Source organism: Salvia splendens, chromosome 17, assembly GCF_004379255.2.
Source record: "Salvia splendens isolate huo1 chromosome 17, SspV2, whole genome shotgun sequence".
In the NCBI taxonomy this organism is placed as follows: Eukaryota; Viridiplantae; Streptophyta; class Magnoliopsida; order Lamiales; family Lamiaceae; genus Salvia; species Salvia splendens.
The window spans coordinates 6,474,560-6,499,283 of NC_056048.1; the positions used below are offsets into that span (position 1 = coordinate 6,474,560).

The 24,724-nt window shown below is 39.0% G+C and overlaps 3 protein-coding genes across 4 annotated transcripts; 1 reads left to right on the forward strand and 2 right to left on the reverse strand.

Moving 5' to 3' along the window:
* The first annotated feature begins 642 nt into the window (after positions 1 to 642).
* On the forward strand, positions 643 to 1,773 carry LOC121773458. Its single transcript, XM_042170323.1, has 2 exons — positions 643 to 1,380; positions 1,635 to 1,773. Exon 1 carries the CDS (start codon positions 747 to 749, stop codon positions 1,365 to 1,367), a length of 621 nt encoding a protein of 206 aa, XP_042026257.1. The 5' UTR covers positions 643 to 746; the 3' UTR covers positions 1,368 to 1,380; positions 1,635 to 1,773.
* A 12,116-nt stretch (positions 1,774 to 13,889) lies between these two features.
* Positions 13,890 to 18,923, reverse strand: LOC121774983 (glycine-rich domain-containing protein 1-like). Of its 2 annotated transcripts, none has more exons than XM_042171908.1 (9): positions 18,849 to 18,923; positions 18,348 to 18,521; positions 17,841 to 17,958; positions 17,506 to 17,757; positions 16,897 to 17,346; positions 15,640 to 16,175; positions 15,167 to 15,362; positions 14,831 to 14,998; positions 13,890 to 14,742 (listed from the first exon to the last, which is right to left on the reverse strand). In XM_042171908.1, exons 2-9 carry the CDS (start codon positions 18,503 to 18,505, stop codon positions 14,086 to 14,088), a joined length of 2,535 nt encoding a protein of 844 aa, XP_042027842.1. In that variant the 5' UTR covers positions 18,506 to 18,521; positions 18,849 to 18,923; the 3' UTR covers positions 13,890 to 14,085. The 2 variants fall into 2 exon arrangements, with proteins under 2 accessions (XP_042027842.1, XP_042027843.1); XM_042171909.1 differs by having other exon boundaries at positions 18,348 to 18,538; positions 18,849 to 18,859.
* Positions 18,924 to 20,872: 1,949 nt separating this feature from the next.
* LOC121775152 (uncharacterized protein At4g37920-like) lies at positions 20,873 to 24,123 on the reverse strand. The gene is made up of 6 exons (XM_042172154.1): positions 23,933 to 24,123; positions 23,560 to 23,849; positions 23,120 to 23,285; positions 22,309 to 22,553; positions 21,421 to 21,608; positions 20,873 to 21,325 (listed from the first exon to the last, which is right to left on the reverse strand). The coding sequence occupies exons 1-6, from the start codon at positions 24,078 to 24,080 to the stop codon at positions 21,121 to 21,123; spliced, it is 1,242 nt and encodes a 413-aa protein (XP_042028088.1). The 5' UTR covers positions 24,081 to 24,123; the 3' UTR covers positions 20,873 to 21,120.
* Between the last annotated feature and the right edge of the window lie 601 nt (positions 24,124 to 24,724).

Here is a 24,724-nt window from a genome sequence, read left to right on the forward strand (position 1 = left end):
TATCACTTTTGTATATAATATTTACAGTGATTTAAAATGTACATATATTTACAATAATTTTATATTTTAAAATGAATAATAAATATTTGCAAGCTAAAGCATATTTATATTATATATTTTTTTATTTTAAAATGAATAATACATATTTGCAAGGTGAAGCATGTTTATATTTTATTAATGAAGCTAGTGCTACTTAAATATTCATATAATATTTATTTATTTTATTATTAAAAATAATATTAAATTAAATATTTAATATTTAAATATAAGCTCCGCCCCCGCATTTTCGGGTCCTGGATCCGCCACTGGTTGTACCCCTTTTTCTACATTAGATCCGCCACTGGTTGTACCCCTTCTGAATAGTGTTTATTATGAATGTATATTCATTGTACATTTTTTTACCTCAATTTAAAATCTTTGCAAACAAATAATACTAAGATTTTATAAGTTTATAGCAGTTTGGGTTTCCCTATTATTCTGGCAATGGGATTTTATAATAATAATTATTAAAATAGCAATTCTCCAATTTATATAAGCTTAGTTATAAATTCATGTCCATATTCAAATTGGGGGGTCTTTTATGCAATTTGACAAACTCTAGAGGCCATAAAAGAATTGATGAGTTTTATAAGTAGTCCATACACCAGTTGATAGTTGCCAAACAACTAGCAAATTAGAATCCAAAAGCTTCTTAGTTGGTTCAGAATCTTCGTATAGCTATTCTCTCTCTAACCTGACATTCAAACATGGAGCAGAGCCCCAACAATGGCACCAAAAAGGTCAAATTACTCTGCAGCTACGGCGGCCAGATCAAGTCCCGCCCCTCCGACCACCACCTCTCCTACCTCGGCGGCGACACCAAAATCGTCGCCGTCGACCGCGCCGTCAAATTCTCCCAATTCTCCGCCAAGCTCAAATCCCTCCTCTCCGACGCCGCCGAGATATCCGTCAAATACCAGCTCCCCGGCGAGGACCTCGACGCCCTAGTCTCTCTAATCGACGACGACGACGTGGAGCACATGATGATAGAGTACGACCGCATGCAGAGGATCTCCCCCAAACCCGCCCGCCTCCGCATATTCGTATTCAACATTTCCGCTCCGGTTAAACCGGTCGCCGCGTCAAACCCGGATTACTTATTCGGGTTCGACAAGGAGAACCAGCCCAGCATCGCCCAGACCCCGCTCGATCTCTTCCCGGTTCCCTCCCGGTTCAGCAATGGACCGGTGGTTCATCGGGTACCGGTTGCTGCGTATGGCTATTCGTATGGGAACCGAGAGCAGTCGGTTTACAATTTAATTCCGATGATGCCCCCGGTTTCGGTTGTGAATGGCGTGGAACTGAATGGGAATATGCGTCATGTTTGACTGGGGTAATTAGGTAAATATGTTTGGTTTCATTTTTTTTTCTTTTTTCGGTGGGTGTATAAGTGTATTTAATGTTTTTAACTGTTCTAGTACTGATTAATTATGTCGAGAAAAAGAAAAAAAGGGGTTCTGTAGAGATGTATTGAGTATTTATTTGTTTGTTTATATATTTTGGTGTAGGGGTGAAGTTTTTTTTAGTGCATGTACAGTAAATTGTTGATGTTTGTGAATAGATGATTACTGAGGTTTGATTGCAAATATTGGCAGAGACCCACATGCCATTATGGTTTGGATTAAGAGAATCGTGTTGATGGCCCACACCATTCCTTCTTTAGCCCATTTTGCTTTTTAACATTTTTAGATGTGTACTCAAATGATTGTATAATGAAATATACTCAGTTCTAAATTATTTGGTGCAATACCTATAAATCTGCCTAATCTATTACTACTTCAAGTAAACACACCGAGTCATATTTGTATAATGTTTATGTGTAATAGTACTTTTAAACAATACTTTAAAATTACTACATTAGAGTTATGTGGAATCAAGTGACCGCAGTTGAATATTTTATTATTTTTGTATTGATTTTCTCATCCGATGAAAGTTTGTTGACGAAAAATATGGCGTTGTTAATAAACTATTTAATAATTATAACGTGAAGAAGTTTTTCACTAAAATTTCTAGCTAAAAGATTGTACGTATCTACATTGCATTTACATAATTTGGGGAAACAAGTATTATCACTTTGAAGTTGCACAGGTTAACTAATTTGCCAATGAAATGAGACTTTAATACTTTAGTTGGTAATTTGGTATATTAATCAACTGCCCACAATTGATTATGTATTTGTTCATACCACTTTATTTTGAGTTCCCAAAATACTACTATAGTGAGTTTGTTGTTGAAAAAAAAATCTAAGAATTGGAACATTAGGCCATCCACAACGATGTTCCTATACCGTTCCTTAAACTACTATTTGCGGGCCCCACTGTACTTTTTTACTCCATTCCTTAACTAAGGAACGGAACCTGCAACCCTCCGTTCCTTAACCGTTCCTTAACCGTTCCTTAAATTAATATTCATTCAATTTCATTTTTTTTATTTCCAACTCAATTCAATTAAAAAAACACACTTTAATAAAAAACTAACACACTTTATTAAAAAACACACAACATTAAAAAAATTTACAACTTAAACTTAAAAAAAATAAAAAACACACAATTAAAATCCTAAAAAAATAAAAAAACACACAATAAAAAATACACAATTAAACGTGGGAAAATAAAAAAACTACTCCGTCGGCGAATCATCCTCCGGAGGCGGTCGAGGTTTAGGGGGAGTCGGAAGGCCAAGTTGTGCTGCCATAGCAACAATTCCGTTCCACCAGGCCGCGAATTGGGCGTACGAGAAACGGGAAGTGTCCGCCATTGTGGCGGTTATGTACGCCACCATAAGTGTGTCCGAGCCTCCCCGCGAGCCCGATCCCGGGGCCGGCTGGCTTGATTCGCCTCGGCCCTTCCTCGCTCTAGTCGCCTTCGCCGCCTTCGTCCCTTGCGGCCGACGGCGCCCACTGCTGGATCCCCCCGTATTCGTCGGGCGTTGGATACCCCGTACCCCCAAACACCTGCGGTTCACCCTCGCTGGCCTCACCGGTGTCACCAGACGAGTAGTTGCCGGTCGCCGTGTGCTTCGTGCGCTTTGAGGTTGAGCCCGAGCTCGAGCGGACACCGCCGGCCCACCTTTCCTCGTCCTTAACGAGCTACCAAATATCAAAAAATTTGAACTGTAGACCGGTGTCCTGGTGGAAGGCGCGCAAAGCCGCCCTCAGAATGTCGGCGCCCGAAGCTCCGCTTCGGCCGAGTAGATGCCGCAGAATTTTTTGACCTGTACGTCGACTCAGCGAAAGTGAGCACGGAGCATTGTATATTTCCACTTCCGGGCTCCTTTCGGCTTAGTCTGGTGGTAGACATCACGGACCTTTTCCCAGAAGCACTTGGCGGCTTGTTGATTCCCGACGATGGGATCGTACGAGACGGTGAGCCAGGCGTTGTACACCGCCTTTGTTTCTTCGTTGCTGTACGGATGCCGGCCCAGATCCTCCGGTTCATCCTCCTGTTCCTCCTCCTCCTCCTCCTCGGCCGCCTCAGACGCAGCCGTGGAGCTTCCACCGCCTCGGCCTCCTCCCTGGGTGGGTGCAACGGGGATATCCTCCCGAATCTGGGACAATCCCTGAGAAGGCCGCGAGGCGGCGGGTTGAGCGTATGCATCCACATCGAAAGTGGGTGGTTGGTACCCACCCGGCGTCGCCGACCCCTGGGTGCCCGACGTCGACGAACTGGAACCACCAAGTGTGTTGTACATGGTCTCCCAATCGCCGAACGAGTTGAGATCCCACCCACCGGAGCCGCCACCGCCGTAGTTGCCGTCGCCGGACATTTTGTGAAGAGATTGAATATGAAAATTGGAGAGGAAATGAAGTTGATTTAGGAAGAATAGATGTGTAGTTGTGTGTGAAATGGGGATGAATTAAGAGTATTTATAGAATAAGAAAATAAAATTAAAAAAAAAAAAAGGTATAAAAAAACGGTAATATGACCGTTAATTTTTTTTATATAAAATCGATTTTTTTTAAAAAAATTAATTATTACGTCAGCACGTGACGTCGCCCACTCGCGGGCAGGCGAGTGGGCGTAACGCACGACGCGGGGAGAGCCACGTCGCCGAAGCGCGTGGCGGCACGGACCGTGCCGCGGGTCGTGCCGTCGGCACCCGGCACGGCTTGGGAACGGCTCCTCGACGACACCATGCACCGCAACGCGTTCCGCTGCGAAGTCGTTACGGCGGAACGGCCCGCGGAAGGCCGGCGGCCCGCGTTGCGGGTGCTCTAATTGGCGCATAGTCAAGCCTCCAGTGGAGCAATCAACTTATCCCAAGTTGGTTTGGAAGTCACGAATTGAAAATTAAATTTATGCATATTCACTCATCAAATTGTTTGATTCGATTGAACATATATACAATTAGATTAACTCTATCCATGCACTCTCGAATTAATCATGACACTATTATTTTGAACAATAATTTTGCAAGAGACTAGATATCAGTCTAGGCTTGCACAAGGGTCGGAACCCGCCGGTTCCGGGCCCGAACCGGCGGGTCAAGGGTCGGAAAATCCGCGAACCTGAACCGGCCCGCCTAGCTCCCGGCGGTTCCGGTTCAGGTTCAAAAAACCGGCGGGTTACGCGCCGGTTCAAAACCGCCGGTTTTCGGCTCGAACCGCCGGTTCCGGGCCCGAACCGGCGGGTTGACGATTTTTTTTTTTTTTTTTGCATTTTTCAACTTTTCAATTTTAATCAAATTACATTACACTTTTCAAGTTTGCTTTTGTATGCAATGTGAGTAAATAAAATTGAAAAAAATACGTCTAAAGTTGCAATTTTATTGAAATTGCATGTTTACAAATTACACGTTACAAGTTACAACAATTACAAATTGAAAACATATGGCGGTCTTGAATTCTTAAACAAAATTTAAATACAAATGAGACTACTAGTGAAGAACTAATTACAAATGACAAGAAACGACGTTGAAGTTCTTAAACGTATAAGTGTATTATATATATACTCTTAACCGGCGAAGAAGATCTTTCTACATAACTAAATTAAGGACACCTTTAGCAATTCAACTTTAAATGTTGAGTTTCGTCTAACAATCAACAATTATAGTAGAATTGTCAAAAGTTTCCCTCATTTAGCCGTATAGAGAAATATACTTCATCGACTAGAGTATATACAAATACAATTATGTAATTGTATTTGCATATTTTTAAAGTAGGAATTAATGGGAAAAAAAAAGAAATAAAAGAAAAAGGACTTGAGCTCAACTTAAATTAAAAATTTAAGTTGAGGTGCCTACGTATCCCAATTGCTCATTTGCATTAGGGAATCAAAGTCCACGTAGTTCTCTTACCTTACTTACCTATTTGGTTTGGCCGGCGGCGGTTGACGGTTGGCCTAATCTTCATCCCCGGTGAATTCATCTTGTGATCCCTCTTGACGATCATTCCAATCATTTTCTTGTTCTCGGACGTCAGCTTTGGCCCAATCATCAAGTAACATCACGGCTTCCATATTTTTCGCCGAGAGCTTACTTCTTGATTCATCCAAAACGCGCGAGCCAACACTAAAAGCGGACTCGACGGCGACGGTGGAAGCCGGAACAGAAAAAATCTCCTTGGCCATTGAAGCAAGGATGGGAAAATCTTTCTCGTGGGTTCCCCACCAATCGAGGACGTCGATTTGGGCGGGAGGAGTAGGACCTTCATCACCAAAGGAAAAGAGTGATTCAAAATATAAATCTAATTCACTGACCATACCTGAGGACCTTCCGCCGGTGCTGTAGTTGTATAGGTCGGCTAGTTGGGATTGCGCGTCGGGGTCATCATAATCGGCTTAAAATGCAAAGCCATAGTTATGTTGTGGAGGAGGGGGTCTTCTGACTTGGTGAGTGGTGTTATACTTGGTTTCATATTCGGTGTAGAGAGAGCGCAAGTTATACTCGAGGTTTTGTTGCACAACTGACCGGTCCGGGAGGTTTATTTGAAAGGTTTCTGAGAGGTCGACTCCAAATTCGTCACTGGTATCGGATTGGATTGCTTGAAGGGGACCAAGATCAATTGAACTCAAATTGTTATAATAAAAATCTAAAATTCTAGAGGTACCTGCTAATTTCCATTTTGGATCCAATACCTTTGCAATCAAAAACACGTTAGGAATCTCACTGAAATACTTGAGCCATTTTTCAATCATATAATACAAAACGCACATTAACTCGGGAGAAGAGGAAGCATTTTTCATTGAAGTTTTAAAACCAATGGATATGTACATGCAATGCTCCAAAACACGAACAGCAGTGCAATAATAAACACCCGACAATTCAACAGTAGCATTTTTGAAATATTTGAACAATTTAAATAAAGCCAAACTGTTATCCCAACAACTATGCGAAAGATATAAATCACGGTAGGGGTTAGTTCTATAAAAATCACATAAAGCATCTTTATGTGTCAAGGTAGAATTCAGACAATCATATGTCGAATTCCATCTATGAGACACATCCATAGTAAAATTCGTGTACCTGACATTCTTTTGATGGCAATATTTCTTCCATGCTTTGCCAATAGCTGGCTTTTGATGGATTAATCTAACTGCATTTCTAATAGGAGAGACATGCTTTTGCCATAATTCAAGGGCATCCTGTACACATAAATTTAAAATATGGCAAATGCATCTTTGATGAAAATACTTACCTCCAATTACCGGTGTACAAGCCGCAATCAAATCGGCAATACTTGCGGTGTTGGCAGTTGCATTATCAAAACCAATAGAAAATATCTTGTTGCATAGCTGAAACTCATTCAACACTTGTATAATCAAAGAAGCAATTTCTGGTGCAGTGTGTGGACTTTCAAATTCTCTAAAACCAATTAAACGCTTGTTCAAAGTCCAACTGTTGTCCACAAAGTGAACCGTAATACCCATGTATGAATGACGGTTAAAACAATCCGTCCAAACATCTGAGCAAATGTTCACCCTGTGGCCCATGTTAACTAAATAACGTGATAATTCTACCTTTTTCTCCAAGCACTGCCGAACGGTAGATCGTTGCACGGTCATTCGACCTATTCTTTTGATTGCTACATTCAACCCACTTTGCATAGTAACCTCAAAACTTTTGTCATCAAAAACATTAAAGGGCATATGCTTCATAGCCGCCCATCTAGTCATTGTATCATCAAAATTCTTTTTATCATATTTAAATAGAGGCGCACCTGACGAACCCGAGCCGGCGCCGGCGGGTTGGAAGTTTAGTTGGCTTTGGGTAGAGGCAGTGCCGCATTCTACCGGATGCTTTGCCACTAAATGGCGACGGAGGGTGCCATATCCACCACCGGCGGACCATTTGTACACTTTATCGCAATAGTTGCAATAAACATGAAAGTCCGAAGTCTCTTCTTGAGAGTTCGGATCGTGAGGACTTGGAATCACCACCGCCACCTTCTTGTAGTGTTTGATAAAAATGTCCGATTTCAAAGGTTTTGCCGTGTTAGTGGGTGCAGGGGGAGGCATCTCCTCATTTCCGCCGGTGCTAGAAGGAATACGAGAATGCGATCTATCCTCGTTGTTGTCCGAGTCCGACGATATAGTAACGTCGAACTCCTCATCTCCCCTACCCCCGCCTTGTTGCATTTCAGCAAGTAGCATGGCGGTCCTATGATCTTCTTCCATCTACAAATATTATGTACGTAGAAGTTAAAAGTATGAACGCAAAAAAAAATTAATGAAATTTTGTGCATGTGAATTGGAAAACAAATTTTTCATTACTTACTTGCATGCGTTCGGCTGCCAATCGGGAAACCTCGTCCATAACATCTCGACGACTAGGTCGTCGAGATTTTGAGGGACGCGTAGTGCTTTGATCTTGGGCTATTCCCTTGCCCCGATCACCACGTCCCGATCCACCACGAGAAGAAGACATATTGAATATATTGATAAATGAAAAGTAATATGGACTTGGAATAAAATATGTATGAAGTATAAAAGAAGTGGTAAATTATGAGCACAACAAATATAGTAGTGAGTAGAAAGTGTAGAATTAAACTTGCGCAATTAGAGAGAATGATGAGAGAATAGAGAAATGGAGATTGAGAATGAAATCCTTGTTAACACAAGAATGGGGTAAGGAAATATGAAGGAGAAGTGAGGTATTTATAGGAGTAAAATTGGAAGAAATAAAAAAAAAAAAAATTCAAATTTCAAACTTTCAAATTTTCGGCCGAACCGCCGGTTTACCGCCTGAACCGGCGGTTCAACCTCAAAACCGGCGGTTTTTCCACGAAACCGACGGGTTGGTCCACGGTTTTCCGACACAAACCGCCGGTTCCTGACCTCACCTAGCCCCCTACGCCTGAAAAGCTTCCGGAACCGGCGGAAACCGGTCGGAACCGCCGGTTCAAACCGGCGGTTTTCCTCCAAAACCGGCGGTTTTCGCCCAAAACCGGCGAACCGCCGGTTCATACCTATCCCTACTTTGAACCCCTACGAACCCCTACGAACCCTAGCCGTTCGACCCTTTGAACCGGCGGTTCGAACCGCCGAACCGCCGGTTTTGAACCGCCGGTTCACGGTTCAAGTTATGCCCGAACCTGAACCGGCCCTTATGACCCTCCGACCCTTCAGCCGGTTCAACCCGCCGGTTCCGGGCCCGGTTCCGGATCATGAACCGGCGGGCCCGAACCGGCGGTTAACCGGCGGGCCGGGCCGGATTGTGCATGCCTAGATATCACCTTGACTTTCAGAATGCATTATTTATAATGCGTTAATTTGTCCATCAAATCCGTTACATATTGAATGGGTCAAGCCATGAAAATGGGTGACATCATCTTTGTGGATAGAACACCCTAACTACCAATCACCATACGCCATAGCTAAATATTTAAGAGCACCCGCAACGCGGGCCGCCGACGTTCCGCGGGCCGTTCCGCCGGAATGACTTCGCAGCGGAACGCGTTGCGGTGCATGGTGTCGTCGAGGAGCCGTTCCCAAGCCGTGCCGGGTGCCGACGGCACGACCCGCGGCACGGTCCGTGCCGCCACGTGCTTCGGCGACGTGGCTCTCCCCGCGTCGTGCGTGACGCCCACTCGCCGGCCCGCGAGTGGGCGACTTCACGTGCTGACGCAATAATTATTTTTTTTTAAAAAAATCGATTTTATAAAAAAAAATTTAACGGTAATATTACCGTTTTTTATACCGTTTTTTATTTTTTATTTTATTTTTATTTTATTTTTATTTTTATTTTTATTTTCTTATTCTATAAATACTCATAATTCATCCTCATTTCACACACAACTACACATCTATTCTTTCTAAATCAACTTCATTTCCTCTCCAATTTTCATATTCAATCTCTTCACAAAATGTTCGCCGACGGCAACTACGGCGGTGGCGGCTCCGGTGGGTGGGATCTCAACGCGTTCGGCGATTGGGAGACCATGTACAACACACTTGGTGGTTCCAGTTCGTCGACGCCGGGCACCCAGGGGTCGGCGACGCCGGGTGGGTACCAACCACCCACTTTCGATGTGGATGCATACGCTCGACCCGCCGCCTCGCGGCCTTCTCAGGGATTGTGCCAGATTCGGGAGGATATCCCCGTTGCACCCACCCAGGGAGGAGGCCGAGGCGGTGGAAGCTCCAGGGCTGCGTCTGAGGCGGCCGAGGAGGAGGAGGAGGAACAGGAGGATGAACCGGAGGATCTGGGCCGGCATCCGTACAACAACGAAGAAAAAAAGGCGGTGTACAACGCCTGGCTCACCGTCTCGTACGATCCCATCGTCGGGAATCAACAAGCCGCCAAGTGCTTCTGGGAAAAGGTCCGTGATGTCTACCACCAGACTAAGCCGAAAGGAGCCCGGAAGCGGAAATATACAATGCTCCGTGCTCACTTTCGCCGAGTCGACGTACAGGTCAAAAAATTCTGCGGCATCTACTCGGCCGAAGCGGAGCTTCGGGCGCCGACATTCTGAGGGCGGCTTTGTGCGCCTTCCACCATGACACCGGTCTACAGTTCAAATTTGTTGATATTTGGCAGCTCGTCAAGGACGAGGAAAGGTGGGCCGGCGGTGTCCGCTCGAGCTCGGGCTCAACCTCAAAGCGCACGAAGCACACGACGACCGGCAACTACTCGTCTGGTGACACCGGTGAGGCCAGCGAGGGTGAACCGCAGGTGTTTGGGGGTACGGGGTATCCAACGCCCGACGAATACGGGGGATCCAGCCGTGGGCGCCGTCGGCCGCAAGGGACGAAGGCGGCGAAGGCGGCTAGAGCGAGGAAGGGCCGAGGCGAATCAAGCCAGCCGGCCTCGGGATCGGGCTCGCGGGGAGGCTCGGACACACTTATGGTGGCGTACATAACCGCCACAATGGCGGACACTTCCCGCTTCTCGTACGCCCAATTCACGGCCTGGTGGAACGGAATTGTTGCTATGGCAGCACAACTTGGCCTTCCGACTCCCCCTAAACCTCGACCGCCTCCGGAGGATGATTCGCCGGCGAAGTAGTTTTTTTATTTTCCCACGTTTAATTGTGTGTTTTTTATTGTGTGTTTTTTTTAATTTTTTTAGGATTTTAATTGTGTGTTTTTTATTTTTTTTTAAGATTAAGTTGTAATTTTTTTTAATGTTGTGTGTTTTTTAATAAAGTGTGTTTGTTTTTTATTAAAGTGTGTTTTTTTAATTGAATTGAGTTGGAAATAAAAAAAATGAAATTGAATGAATAGTAATTTAAGGAACGGTTAAGGAATGGAGGGTTGCAGGTTCCGTTCCTTAGTTAAGGAATGGAGTAAAAAAGTACAATGGGGCCCGCAAATAGTAGTTTAAGGAACGGTATAGGAACGGCGTTGTGGATGACCTTATTAATTATGTCGCATTTATTATCTAAGGAGAGGAGCTTCTGATTTCCATGTCGATTTGGATGAATTTTATTCTTCAATTACTCCACAAAAAGTGAAAATATTATCTATACAAAATCTTACTAATTTTATGTATAGAATAACCCAATCTGAAAAATTAAGCAGATGTAATTTTCTCCTGAACATAAAATTCAGAAAATGTTTTGAATGTGTAGCGCTTTCACCTATTAATTATAATCATATTAAGGTGACGGGATTTTCTCCGGAATAAATTCAGGAAATATTTTGAATAATTCTATCACTACGTTTTGAAGTAATCTAATGCTTACTATTTTTTGGTTTTCTTCATATAAGATCCATATCCAGGGCCTCCACCACCCTATTATGCTCAAGGTAATTAATCATATGCCAGTATTTAACTATTTGAATATCTATTTTCTGAATTTACTATTTTAGTTTTTGAAATAAATCTAGTGAGTATTATTTCGATTCCTTGATATAAGGTCCACGTGAAGGCCCCCCATCCTATCCTGCTCAAGGTAAATAATCATATACCAGTATTTATTTTATTTGAATTATTATTTTGGTTTTGTTGATATAATTAGGTCCATATCTAGGGCCTCCAATTAGGTCCACACCGCTTTATCATGCACCTCCGCTCCGCAGAGAAACTGGTTTTCTTCAAGAATGGTACTCTCTTTCTCTCTATACTTTTATATGTATAGAGTTATATCAAACACGTGTGTGTTGATCTAGTAATAGAGTAGTTAATACGATCGTATATACACTAAAGTGACCTTTAAATTTATGTTCATTTAACTATAAAAAATATTATCTCATACACATTTACGTACACATTTATGATATGGTTTATTTTAAAATTATTTAGGATTCGTTTTGTGACAGTCTTGCTGCCCTGTGTTGCTGTTACCTGGTTGAAGAGTGTTGCGATCCTTCCTTCATGTGCCTAGGTTATTGATACTTGATACAATTTTTTTTTTTAAATATAGCAAGAATATTTGTATTTTGGCTTTGGGTATTTTTAAGTTAAATGATGCTCAAATCGAAATTTATGTAATAATGAGAAAGGTGGTGATTTAGAGACAGTGTCTTTGTTATAAAGTTAATTTGCAATTCTGTTTTATTTTTATTTTTATCTAATTTTGAAATTTATAGTATAGTATTTTGTGTATAAATATTTTTATCCTCTGTCTATTAAAATTATAATAAAATTTAATTTTTTAATTTAAAAAGAATATATATCTATTTAAATACTCCACGTCTTAGTATATCACAGTGTTCATTTCTCCCTTTTTATATTGACAAGTAAACTAGTGAATGAAAATCCGCTTAGTCAATAATTCATTTAAAATAAATAAAAATACTAACAATATGAAAAAAAACATCGAAAACATTCATCTTCCCATGTTGTTACAATCTAATCAATACAAACCATGATTTTAGAAGCCAAAGGCCTATTTTATTGTTATAATTTATAGTAGTACAGTTTATTTTTAATTCACATTAGTACAAAAAATCAGAAAAATAAGCCTATGTAGTATTCTCCTATTTAATAGATAATTCTATATAGCAAAATAATGTCCATCATATGATTCATTTTATAATTTGAATGATTCTATCATAGTATTATATATTTTGACGGTAGTTATCACATAATTTATGTTGATTTTGTGAATGTTCGGTTAATGTGTAATTTTTGGATAATTTTTAAATATTGTAGATGTATTTTTTACGTCTCTATGTACATTTAATTTTGGTATAAACTATAAAAAAAATATAGTACATGTAAGTTTTAAATGTTAAATTTGAAATCAGAAAATATTAGTAGCAAATTTAGATCCATTCAAAAGATTTATAGGCAAAATGAGAATGAAAATATTGAGGTGTTATATTTTTGAGAAATATATGGTGATATTCTTTCGGAGTTCATGGACCTAAAAGTAAAGGTGGGAAAAAATATCGAAATACCGCACTTACCGTACAGAATAAATAACGTGTATACCACAATTTTCAGTATAAACTGATACCCTACCGTAATCTTTCGATAATGTAACAATATTAATTTTCCTATATCGTAGTATATCGAATATTCGGTATACACCTTAAATTTGGTATACCGAATCCTCGGTGCATACCAAAAAATCGGTATATGTTCAAATGTTATATATATATATATATATATATATATATATATATATCACTCTAAGTGGAACATCTCTAATTCGGCACGAGATTTCATGTAGTGTTGTTTTGGGAGTAAAGTAGAGAAAATAAATTAAGAGAGATGGAAAAAATAGAGAGAGTAGTGTTTCTATATTTAGAAATATGCATTTAGAGTGATACATCCTAAAAAGGAAAATGTGTCTCTTATAGTGAGACGAAGGGAGTATTATATTTAATATATTTATATATATAATAGCATTAAAAAAGAAAAAAATCTTTGAAAATCTCACTTTTAAATATTTTGTGTATAAAATCTCTGGAGGGAGTAATTTTTTTTTGCATAATGATATTATGGTATACTGTAAATGCGGTATACCGCAAATTCGGTATGGTATGGTAGCGGTATGATATTTTGTCATACCACAGTTTTCATACGGTATACAGTACTGACCCACCCCTACCTAAATGATATAAACGTATATCATAATTTATATAGAATAATAAAAATCCAAATTTCACTAAAATTACTAAACAATATTTTTGAGGCCACCGAGTTTTATACCTTAGTGGCAAGAAAGAGAGATGTCTCTTCCACCACTATATATTATCACTTCTTTTATGTGTTAATTCGGTAATCATTTAGAATCTAAAAACAAATTTTTTTAAAAAAATATTGGGCATAAAGCCCACCCGCAGCACTTTGCAGTGACTTAGTACTCTGCAATGCCACATGCATGCACATCGTGGTCTATATGAAGGGCAAATTGTTCACCGTTGTGAATGCTCTAAAATTTTTTGCTATCAAGAAATATGATGGCAATCACAATTAGCATCAAAGTAAATTGTACTAGTTGAAATGCTTTGAAAGTAGTGTTGAAATTGCAAATAATGAACAGATTTATTGAAAAAGGACCTTAATAGTTTGTTTACAATGCATATGCACACAATCAAGGGAGATGTCACCGCTGAGTGGCTTTTCTCACAGAATCAAGATGACTACAAACACACACACAAACTGACTTATTGGATATACTCACAATCATTTTAGACATTCTGGTAGGCTCACATATCACGCAACAACGATCTCTTGGTTTACGCCTCCGTCGCTCATGCCTACACAGCCGCCGGCTCCACAACCTCCACAACCACCAGATTTCTCCATGTTCTTAGACCCACCAGTACTAACACCGGAGTTACCCATCATGCTTCCACATCCACCACAGCCACCGCTAACATGATCTTTAGTCATCATGCTTCCACATCCACCACCACAGCCACCGCCACATCCACTACCACGCCCACCGCTGACACCATCTTTAGCCATCATGCTTCCACATCCACCACCACAGCCACCGCCACATCCACTACCACAGCCACCGCTAACACCATCTTTAGCCATCATGCTTCCACATCCACTACCACATCCACCACAACCACCTGTGTTAGCCGTCATGCTTCCACATCCACCAGACTCCACGGTCCTCACTCCATTTCCACATCCGCTGCCACATCCTCCACAACCTCCAGCGAGAACACCTGTGTTTGCTGCAACCAATTCCTTCGGTAGAGGAGCCTGGTTGGTCTCTTTTCCTACTGCAAGATTATGTGCTTCATTTGAGAGTTCTTCGCTGTGCAACGCCATATTACAATGCCCTTCTTTCCTTAATGTGTTACCTAGCATAAATGTAAGTATGAGGCCGGGCATAACGAACCAGTCTTCTTTTACCTAAAATCCCAAAAATAGCAATAAAGTGATGAGTGATTAATATACTTTACCGAACATGACTGAGTTCCTTAACACACAATAATAGTACCTTGATAGTGCCAGACTTCATGTCAAGTAATGCCACAGTTGTTCCATAAGGCTCTTCAGTAGAGAATTTTACAGCTGTTATTAGGTGAGGTTCATGTTGATACTCAGCTTTGTGTTTTGCACAACGCCTTGATTCATAGTCCAGCCTTCCACCAAGAAAAAGTCTTACCTGTATGAACACAGATGTTATGAATATAAAAGAATATTGCCTAAGAAGCTGGAGATTCTTTGTTGTTCTATTGGAGATTCTTTGTTGTTCTATTGGAGATTCTTTGTTGTTCTATTGGAGATTCTTTGCTGTATAACAAATCATAATGTAAAAATGGAGGATACTTACAGTATGAGGACCGGTCATCTCGAAGAGGTGTCCGTCATCATTGTTTGTGTTCGGAAGCTTAAGGGACCATGGAGAATTCACCATAGACCACTTGGACTCTGCAAACTCGGCCAGAGTACATGCTTTGCCTGAATCCATGATTCTAACCACTACTTTTCTTATAGATTCTTTCTTGCCTTTTGACTTATGTTGATCTCTGAAATCAGGAGATTATACAACATAAGTAGACGGTTCTTCAAATCCAAATATTGTACATTTTCCATCCAAACAACATCTTATAACATTATCAATAAGATAATCTAAGCATATTGCATTAGTTACTACCACAACTTTCAAGCTAAACATGACGACGGAGTTAAAAGTGAGATGGCAAAACAAAATTAAGCAGAAGGAATACAAAATGCATACAGACGCACCCAACCAAGCCCAAAAACACTGCAACTTATAATGAAGGAAAGGCAAATCTTAGATACCTCATATGCAGGTTGAGAACCATGTTTCCTTCCTCATCTACTATGCGTGCCCAATTTTTAGAGAATTGGGCCATGACTGGCAATGGGAACAAGCAAGAACTTTTTGAAAATGGCCGAGACCGAACCATATGAAGTTTATGTGGTGCTGGGGTAGGTATGGTAACTGATATGGCCACTCGCAAGCCTATCGGCTTGGATTCCGTGATGTGTGAACTAGGAACCAAATCCAACCATTTTTCCACAGTAAGATTGGAGTCAGGTGACAGGAAGTCTTCCAGAGATATGAAAGTAGTGCCTATGTTCTTGACTTTTTTTATGAGCGGTGAAACAGAAGGTGAGGACATGAGCTCAAAGAGCAGGTTCCCAGTAGGCTCACACTGGAAGCATGCCACTTGTTTCTCACCATATTCAGAGAGAATTTTCAGGGTTCTCTTTGCATTGAAGATCATATCTGGCTGCGATTTACTGAAGGACACACAGAGACTTCCATTGTGTCCCTCTGGAAGATTCCTTACACTTACAAACTCCAACATGACCTGAAGAATTGAATAAACATATCAATTTTATACTTTAGCCATATCATTTTCTTATTTAATAATGCATAATGGAGAAAACATGGTATAGACTGCTGAAGCCCCATTTGTACAGGATGATTAGACATAATATCTAGAATGCTTTCGTTCAAAAGAAAATGACTATTGTTATATTGTCTCTGAGAAACAGATTCTCAACAAAGCATTCAGTCTCTGTGAATAGCATGATGCAAAACAGTATGAGTAAAAGTCTCTCCACTTCTTTCGTTCTTTCTTTTCTTTTCATCTGCTTCTTTTTCTCTTTAAAAGTGAATTCTTGTGTGAGTCAAGATACAAAGGGATTTAATTTGTGAAGCGATTATAAGCATATCCAACCCTAAAGGACAAATGATCTGAAGAGAAAATCTGTCATCAAAAAAGCTGAATCGTATTTGGTGGATAAGGATCATATATCAAAGTAAAACAGGGTATGTGCTATAGGGTATCTCAGGTAAAGACAGGTTCATATCATAAACTTTTGATCTTTATAGATTCTAACCCCAGAAACTGAAAGATGCTGTGCTAAAACCATTTCCCCAGCTATATGGTGATGTAACAGTGTGCTTAAGGATTGATGGGTTCGAAATAATAGCGGAAAAGAGAATGGTGGCATAAAATCAACCTAGTGCAATGCAATATGCATACATGTCTATTGAAAGAGTGTTGTAAAGGTCTTGAGAAGTACCTCAAAAACTTTTGTCGCAGGAAGTGCTACTATTGGGCTCTCATTCAAACTTAGCACCTTCTTCGTGACAGTGCCCAAGTAAGGAGTAAGTCTGACCGGTGAAGGGGCATTGCCCTTGTACATTGCTCCAGCTCTCCAATACCTATGGCCATACAGGTCCTCAAAGGTCTTGGTCGTCCCAGTAAACCCAACATCCAGTTTCTGACCCTTTGTTCTATCAGAATCAGTGTCATCATGTTCCAAAATTTTACCCATTATTTTTAGAAGATCTTCACAATAAAAAACTGGATGCAACTGATGAGTGTGCCAGATAAGGTCAATGTCGTAAGTGGGGACAGAGAAGCTCTTGATGCCTTTCTCCTTGTTTCTCTTGATTAGGTGCAGAAATCCTTTGTACCTTGCCACAGCTCCTATAATATAGTGAGTGTCGTTCATATGGCATTGGGAGACCTGTAATATAAAAGGAGAAGAAAATACACGAAAAGATTGAATTTTGTGAATCAAGTAATAGACACAGTTTGATGCATGACTCTAATAATGGAAAATAATGTATATATAGAGACTATAAAAGGAGCCAAAAATTAAAATGTCTATAATTATCAGGCTTGCCTGATAAAAGAAAGGGGCTTGTCTTTGAGCAGCTGCAATCAAATCATACTTCGTGAAATTCTCTGCCGCTACTCCTTGACCAGAGATACTCTCTTGCTGAAGTTCCAAATCCAGTTCAAATGGCTCGCCGGGGAATAATATTTTCCAAGCGTCTTCAGTTTGCTTTCTAGAAGTTCCCTCCACAGAAGAAATAACATTCTTGTTGTCAAGAATTCTGCCATAGAATTCCTCACAGTCTTTTTTGTATCTAACCTGGAGGATTAGGCCAGTTCAATCTTCTGCGAACACAATACATTGCTGAAGTCAACAATAAAGTAAAGAGCATGGAGGCATACTGGATTGAGCCTGTGAGAGTGCCATATCCATTCGCAATCTAAAGGGACAACCAATGGACCTTCAAAAAGTGGCGATTCAGAATATTTCGCCAGCAATGGAAGCCAATAAGCATTGTACCTAGTGGTAGAAAAAGGACGATTCCCGTAAAGATGATAAAGAAAGAGTACAAACTATGATGAAGACCCTTGTAATGGTGGATACAAATTCATCATCCTGACTACATACCAGGACCAATTAACAGATATATTAAGCACTATTGTTAGGGGATAGCAATTCAACTTTTCCTGTACTAGGTCGACTCTGCTTCGGGTTACCAGGACCGTGCCAACATAGCAAGAGACTGCCGACTCAAAACATCATCAATAACATTAAAACTACTCAAAAAACGGCATCTACTAAGCATTCTACTACAATCACCAATCATCAATTAATTTAAGCATCTATGATCTATACACATAAACTATTAGAATAAACGAAAAGAAGCGTGATTGCAGTGAAATGCTTGCCTGTAAATGGCCCTATCTAGGCCAGGGCTGTCATAGAGCCAACGGTTCCGATCAACAGCCTTGAGAAACTTGAGCTGCCTTTTTGCCGCGGAAACAAGGTCGACGTTGATCTCAGTGTTCTGTGCTGCTTCCCATTCCAACTCCTGCTGCTTCTCCATTCTTCACAGCTTTTAACTACCGAAACAATCACACTCTTAAGAAAACAGAATTTTCACAGCCAGTAAAAGTGCGCGATCGGAAATTCAATACACGGAGTATAATCTATCCCCAAATCAGATATCAATTCAGTAAATGAACGCAATAAACGGAATCCTGATCACCTCCGTTTCGGATTTCAAGTAAACTAACAATTGTTCTACTACAAAATTATGTGACTTGAACTAAGCAACTATAAGTAAACGTAAAATTAGCAAGCAAAACTATTATATTCACAGCAACGGTGATCGGAAAAAGAAGGATGATTATGAACAGAAGAGGGCGAGAAAGCGTTAGGAAATTCACCTGAAAATTACTTTTCCGTTGACGAAATATTGGATGAGGAAATTCACCGGTATTTATAGCATATTCCATGTGTACGTACGATATATCTAGTTGAAGTAGTACAAATAGGGATGAATGACGAAACTACCCTCTTCCATAATGGAAAACACCACCATGCCCTTCAACTGCTGTTTCACTACTAATTTAATTTTTCCTCCTTCTTTCTGGATAGGTTTTTTTTTTTTTTTTTTTTTTACTCCTATAACAAGGAGAAAAGACAAAAAAGACAAATTAAATCAACTCCTATAACAAGGAGACACCACCATGCCCTTCAACTGCTGTTTCACTACTAATTTAATTTTTCCTCTTTCTTTCTGGATAGGTTTTTTTTTTTTTTTACTCCTATAACAAGGAGAAAAGACAAAAAAGACAAATTAAATCAACTCCTATAACAAGGAGAAAAGACAAAAATTTAGGGTTCGAACTCGAGACCTCCAAGATACCTCCAAGATGGACGCGGTATCCAGCACCCTTTACCGCTAGGCCAAGGGGCTTGGATTTCTTTTTGGATAGGGTTATTTGCAAGTAATTTTATTTAAATTTGTGTACGACGAAATTAATTTTATTATTTTAAATGACAACACTCTGTTTACTTTTCTCAATTGTTACGTTTTCTATTAACCACCTAATGTCATACGAAACATTCGTACATTATTTTTAACCAATTTAACTTCTTTTTTATTACGTGAGTTCAGTTGCTTTATTGAGTCATAATACGCTTAGTTTTTCCGTAATGCTATTTTATACTATAATGATGAATATACTTTAGATAGAGATAAATCAAATTATGGAAACCAAATTAAATTGAATAGCCTTATCTAAAAAATAAATACTCCTATTTACATATTTCCGTACACAGTTGATTTTGTTAATTACAATTATTTTCCGTTTTCCAAATAAATTACTATACATAGTACTCTGTACTAGTATATAATAATCCTAACATGATTTGGCATATGATTACTTTTTCAATTGAGATACTGTGAAAATTGTTTAAGGATATACGGAGTATATGATTTGTTGTATTGATGAAATAGAATATATTTAATTTTCTAAAAAAAATCATAATCCCAATAGATAAAGGGCAGGAAAATTTGAACATTAAATGTTAGTATAAATTTTATACTAATTAATAAAATTAATAGAAAATTATGAGAGATATCGTGTCTGTAAATCACTATCTTAATTATGGTTGACATAATATATTGCAATAAATCGAGAATATACCATAATTTTCTTTGCATGGCTTGGCAGTTGAAAGACCAAAAAGATAAAGATGAAGTGGGGTCACAGTATATTACAATCCCACCCTGTTATATCCATTATTTACACGTTCAATAATCTGTATTCCATTAAACAAAAAAATGAAAAATAAAATTATCTAACTATTACACCTACACGATAAATACAGTTTTCATCAAAACTAGAGGATTTTCCCATAAAATGGTAAATAGAGAAGGACATAATTGGGAAACTTTCAAGTGATGAATAGAATGTGTCACAATGTGTAGTTTAGGCAGTACAAGAAGGTCCACGTCGATATATGACCCACTTTAAATAACAAAACATAAATTACATTTGTCTTTTTCATAAAATATAAAAAAGAAAATTGATAACTTACACGCCATCCTCATAGACTGTAAATTATAAAGTGGTAATAATGCAGGTATTAAATTATTGGTTGAGCTAACTATAGAAAAAATTAAAATCAATCACCTGCCCCCATGATTCTTTGCATAGGTTTAGCAATTCAGAAAAAGGAAAAAGAAAAGGACACAGAAATTTCACATGAAGTTGCAGTTTGGGCCTAATTTCAGTAGAAAACATCAGCTGCTGCACACAAACTGCATGATATTCTGTTTTTGCTCACATAAAAGCCTAAGAAGAAGGCATTACCCCCTCCAAAACGCGATCTCGATCACCATCTCAATATCTTGACGAACTAAACAACTGGTGGAATCACGCAAATACCACAACCGAAAAAGTATGTAAAAAGGCAACCATACGCCATATTTTTGGCTAAAAGGAAATCATGATTACATACATAGGATGCTTGCATAAAAGAGCAACTAGTGATACACGTGTGCTGAGGTAAATAGCCTACGTCGATCTTATGAAGGATGCATCAGTTAATTTCACCCAAACAAGGAAACAAGTACAAACCTTCAAAGTGAACTTATAGGTTACTAGCTCCCACAGATTTAGCAGAGCACCCTTTGATGGAAAGTTTACATCAGTTGTCTTCTGAATTTGTGTCCGTCTCTGGTTTGACATTTTGCTCCAAGTACTCCTCTTCAATAGTTTCTTTAAGGATGAAAAGTCTCTGGATAACAATAGGTTGGTCCATTTTCTTGGCTTCCCTGATTTCAGTCTCTTCCATATTGAGATGGTACGCATCGAGCATTATCTTAATCCACTTGTGTAGCTCCTTTGGAGTTCTGAAACGTCAGATGAAGATGCAGTTACATCAGAAAGAGATTCTGAATCATTTACCTGACTAAACAGTTAGGGAAAAAAACACATTTTTCACTACGTGTATATAGCATTTGGTTGTTTGATATCATGTTCGTCGCCAGGCGAGAAAGCGGTGGCCAATGCTGAAAATCGCTCTTCAGGATCTGTGATGTTCAGCAAATACTTCAGTAGTTTAATTTCCTGGGGCACAATACTCCTCAAACTGCTCTGTGTTGCCTTGTATATACGATACATTATATCTTTCACCTACAAAATTTGGCTTATTATAACATGAAAATGTAAACCAAATTCTTGGAAAATGGAATGGTGATGTTGCATGAGAAGTAATATTTAGGCAAGAAACAAACACAATGATTTGGTTCAAGAAGAATGAGAATTAGGATGCTTTTCAAAAACATATGGAGGTTTTGGCATTGAGACCAGGCTGATCATTTCTAGAGTGGTGTCTACTTCAGAAAGAATAATGGCATTTGAAATATCAAAGTTCACCTAAACACAGTGACTATGTGGCGGTGTGGCTTAATACTTATGCTGTTGCTACTTTAGCCATGTGAAATTGATTTAGTCCATTTTGTGGAGCAAACAAAAAACCAAATAGCAACTTATCTCAAAACCAATTGAGAAATGCAAGCCAACTGGATATAAACTTCGTCTAAGTATCATAAGAAAATATGTTATAAATCTGATGCATGTTTGCGGTAGACTATGTAATTGTTGCAAACCATTAGAAGAATAACCAATCAGCTTATTGAAATGTCCAACCCATTAAGAGTCTAAGACCTTAAATCAAGGATGGGAATAATATAGGTAGAGTAATAAAAGAGGAGTCACAGCATATATCTGGAGAATGATAAATGGAAAGCAAATTATACCGTGTTTTGCTTTTCAAATTAAATTGACATCTCAGGTATTATAAGATTTTTGAATATGGAAAGCTGATTCACACCTCATTTTTCATAGTTGCTGACTCCTTTGCTGCTGACCAAGCACCATTTATCAATAGAATTAACGAAGAGTCGAGCTCTTTTGCCTTGGATAGGCTTTTTATTTTCTCACATGCTGCATCTATTGAAGGGGAATTTAAGATGTCATCAAACTTAGCCTGTGCAATGTCTAATGTACCCACAATCTCCAGAGTATTATCGAAAGCGCTGACTGCTGATAAGCATCGAGTCCCCAGCCTTGCAACCGCTGCTCAATTATAAGATTACAATCAGACCCTTATTCAAGAACTTTGACAATCGGATATGATAATCATAATAAATATTTTCAATATTATATAATATATAAGGAAAAACAAAAATGACAATGCGATGTCTGAATTTACACTGGAAAATATAACCTGGGTCATGAAATCCAAATTAGATGATAATGTGAGTCTCTATTGCATAATTTTTACTGGTAATTTCAATAACTGATTATATATAAATATGCATGCGTACACAAGGACTCAGACTACAAATTTTAAAAATTCTTAGGGTACAACAGAAGTCAAGCATGTATAGAACTAAAAGTACATAAGCAGACTAGCAATATGTATTTCACGATTGGCATACTGAGAGGCAAAAGTAATTGCATAAGCCCTATTACGTAGTTACTATCCCAAGTTCGAACATGCAAACAAATGAAGCACTTCTATGAACAACATTCACTAGAATATACTATTCCGCAGGCTAGACACTTCAACCAAGTCATATAAAATAAGGCTCGCTTAAAAACATATCCGTTTGACTGGATAAGCTATTTAAAAGCATTACCATCTCGGTCATCCAAGCTGTCATAGGTTTCTGAGACCAACGTGAGATGGCGAAAGAAACTGTCTGTAAAATCCCCACGTCTCTTTGCTACAATAGCATTGATATCCATGGGACTTTCTTGTATCTCTTTAAGCAGTGCAGTATGCTTTTCCATTTCATCATCAATCTGCCAAGTACATGTGTGATTGATATGTAGCTACAAGGAAACTTTCATCTAACAATACACATTCTAATCCTCCAAACATTTCGTAAGACAATAAGTAGCTGATTTGTAGAAAATCACATAAGCAGTTATGCCGTGCGTTTTCTACATAAATATTCACTGAATTTTAAGCTATTTTTACCATAATCACAGAGATCAAACCAATTTCTGGAATAAGCACAATTAGTTGACTGAAATCAAGCATAGTGATTTTTACAAAATACACAAGAGAAAGTACCTTTCTAACTCTTCTCGACAAGTCTATCAATTTTTGCTTTATAATTGAATCTTTTTCAGAATCGGCGCGGGTTTTACACCGATTATAAAATTTCTGCCGATACTTGCTCCACTCATCTCTGAAAATCAAGTATTTCTTCCAATCTCTAGACTTAGGTTTCTCGTTCAAGAATAGGTCGATCATCTTATCAATAAATTGGGTTATCGTGTACCCCTCTGCAACTTCAACTTCAACGTCAGCTTCAACCTCAACCTCCATTCCAGCTGCGGCAGCACAAATCTTCCATTCAACTGAATTAAAGAGAATCACTCAAATTTCTGTACTACAATCTGGGAACAATGAGCGAGTGAAAAAATTACAGAATACAGCATACCTACGGTTCTTCTGGATTTCGCAGCTGTAGTAAAGCTTTGGAAAATTTGAGAAGTTGTCAATTGAAGTGGTAATTTTGCAGAATGTGGAGATATTTCTGGATGGATTAGAGAGAGAGTGGAGATGAAGAGAGAGAGTTTACAAGCCATGGTAGCGGTCTGTTTGAGTTGTCGACAAGGAAGGAAATGAATTTGGAGATAAGAAACGCCGACCAAAACGACGTCGCACTACTCGTCTCTCATCGCGGGAATTTCCCCCTTTTTAAACGACGACGTTTGTTTGGTTTATTAGTCTTCAATAATTGTAAATCTTAATTATAATAATTTCTCCAACTTAATCAACTCTAGACTGATCTTCACCTTTTCTAAATAAAAAAAAGTCAAATTTTTACCGCCAAATGTCTTAAATTCAGAACGAATCTCACAAACTTATAAAAAATACTTAGCAAGTTTCAATACAAAATTGGAAATATGTACTTAAGTCAAATTGCTATCCAAAGATTCATTTCAAGTACAAAAGGTGCAGCATTTGTTGTGCCTGTGTGCTTCACAACAATTTCCAAATTATGAACAGGTCATAAAGATAGTATAAAATATTGTTAGATTAGATTAAGAAATTAAATTAGTGTAAATGGACTTTAATTAGCAAAATTAGGGATCAAACCGAATTGACCCAGTAAACACACTAAATGTCGGAATATCTACATCTATCCAGTCTGTAACATTAATCCTCCCAAATTTTACAACTTTGTGTACCTCATTTCATTGTTTCTCCAGTCATCACTAATTGTCTT

Excerpts from the sequence above, each read along its gene's own strand:
- LOC121773458 (XM_042170323.1), top strand. The coding sequence starts at position 747 with ATGGAGCAGAGCCCCAACAATGGCACCAAAAAGGTCAAATTACTCTGC.
- LOC121774983 (XM_042171908.1), bottom strand. The coding sequence starts at position 18,505 with ATGGAGAAGCAGCAGGAGTTGGAATGGGAAGCAGCACAGAACACTGAG. Across the intron at positions 17,758-17,840 it reads ACTCTCACAGGCTCAATCCA|GTTAGATACAAAAAAGACTG; the intron begins GTATGCCTCCAT and ends CTAATCCTCCAG. Across the intron at positions 17,347-17,505 it reads AAGCCCCTTTCTTTTATCAG|GTCTCCCAATGCCATATGAA; the intron begins GCAAGCCTGATA and ends TTTATATTACAG.
- LOC121775152 (XM_042172154.1), bottom strand. The coding sequence starts at position 24,080 with ATGGCTTGTAAACTCTCTCTCTTCATCTCCACTCTCTCTCTAATCCAT. Across the intron at positions 22,554-23,119 it reads CAGCTTGGATGACCGAGATG|CGGTTGCAAGGCTGGGGACT; the intron begins GTAATGCTTTTA and ends ATAATTGAGCAG. Across the intron at positions 21,326-21,420 it reads CAACCAAATGCTATATACAC|AACTCCAAAGGAGCTACACA; the intron begins GTAGTGAAAAAT and ends CTGACGTTTCAG.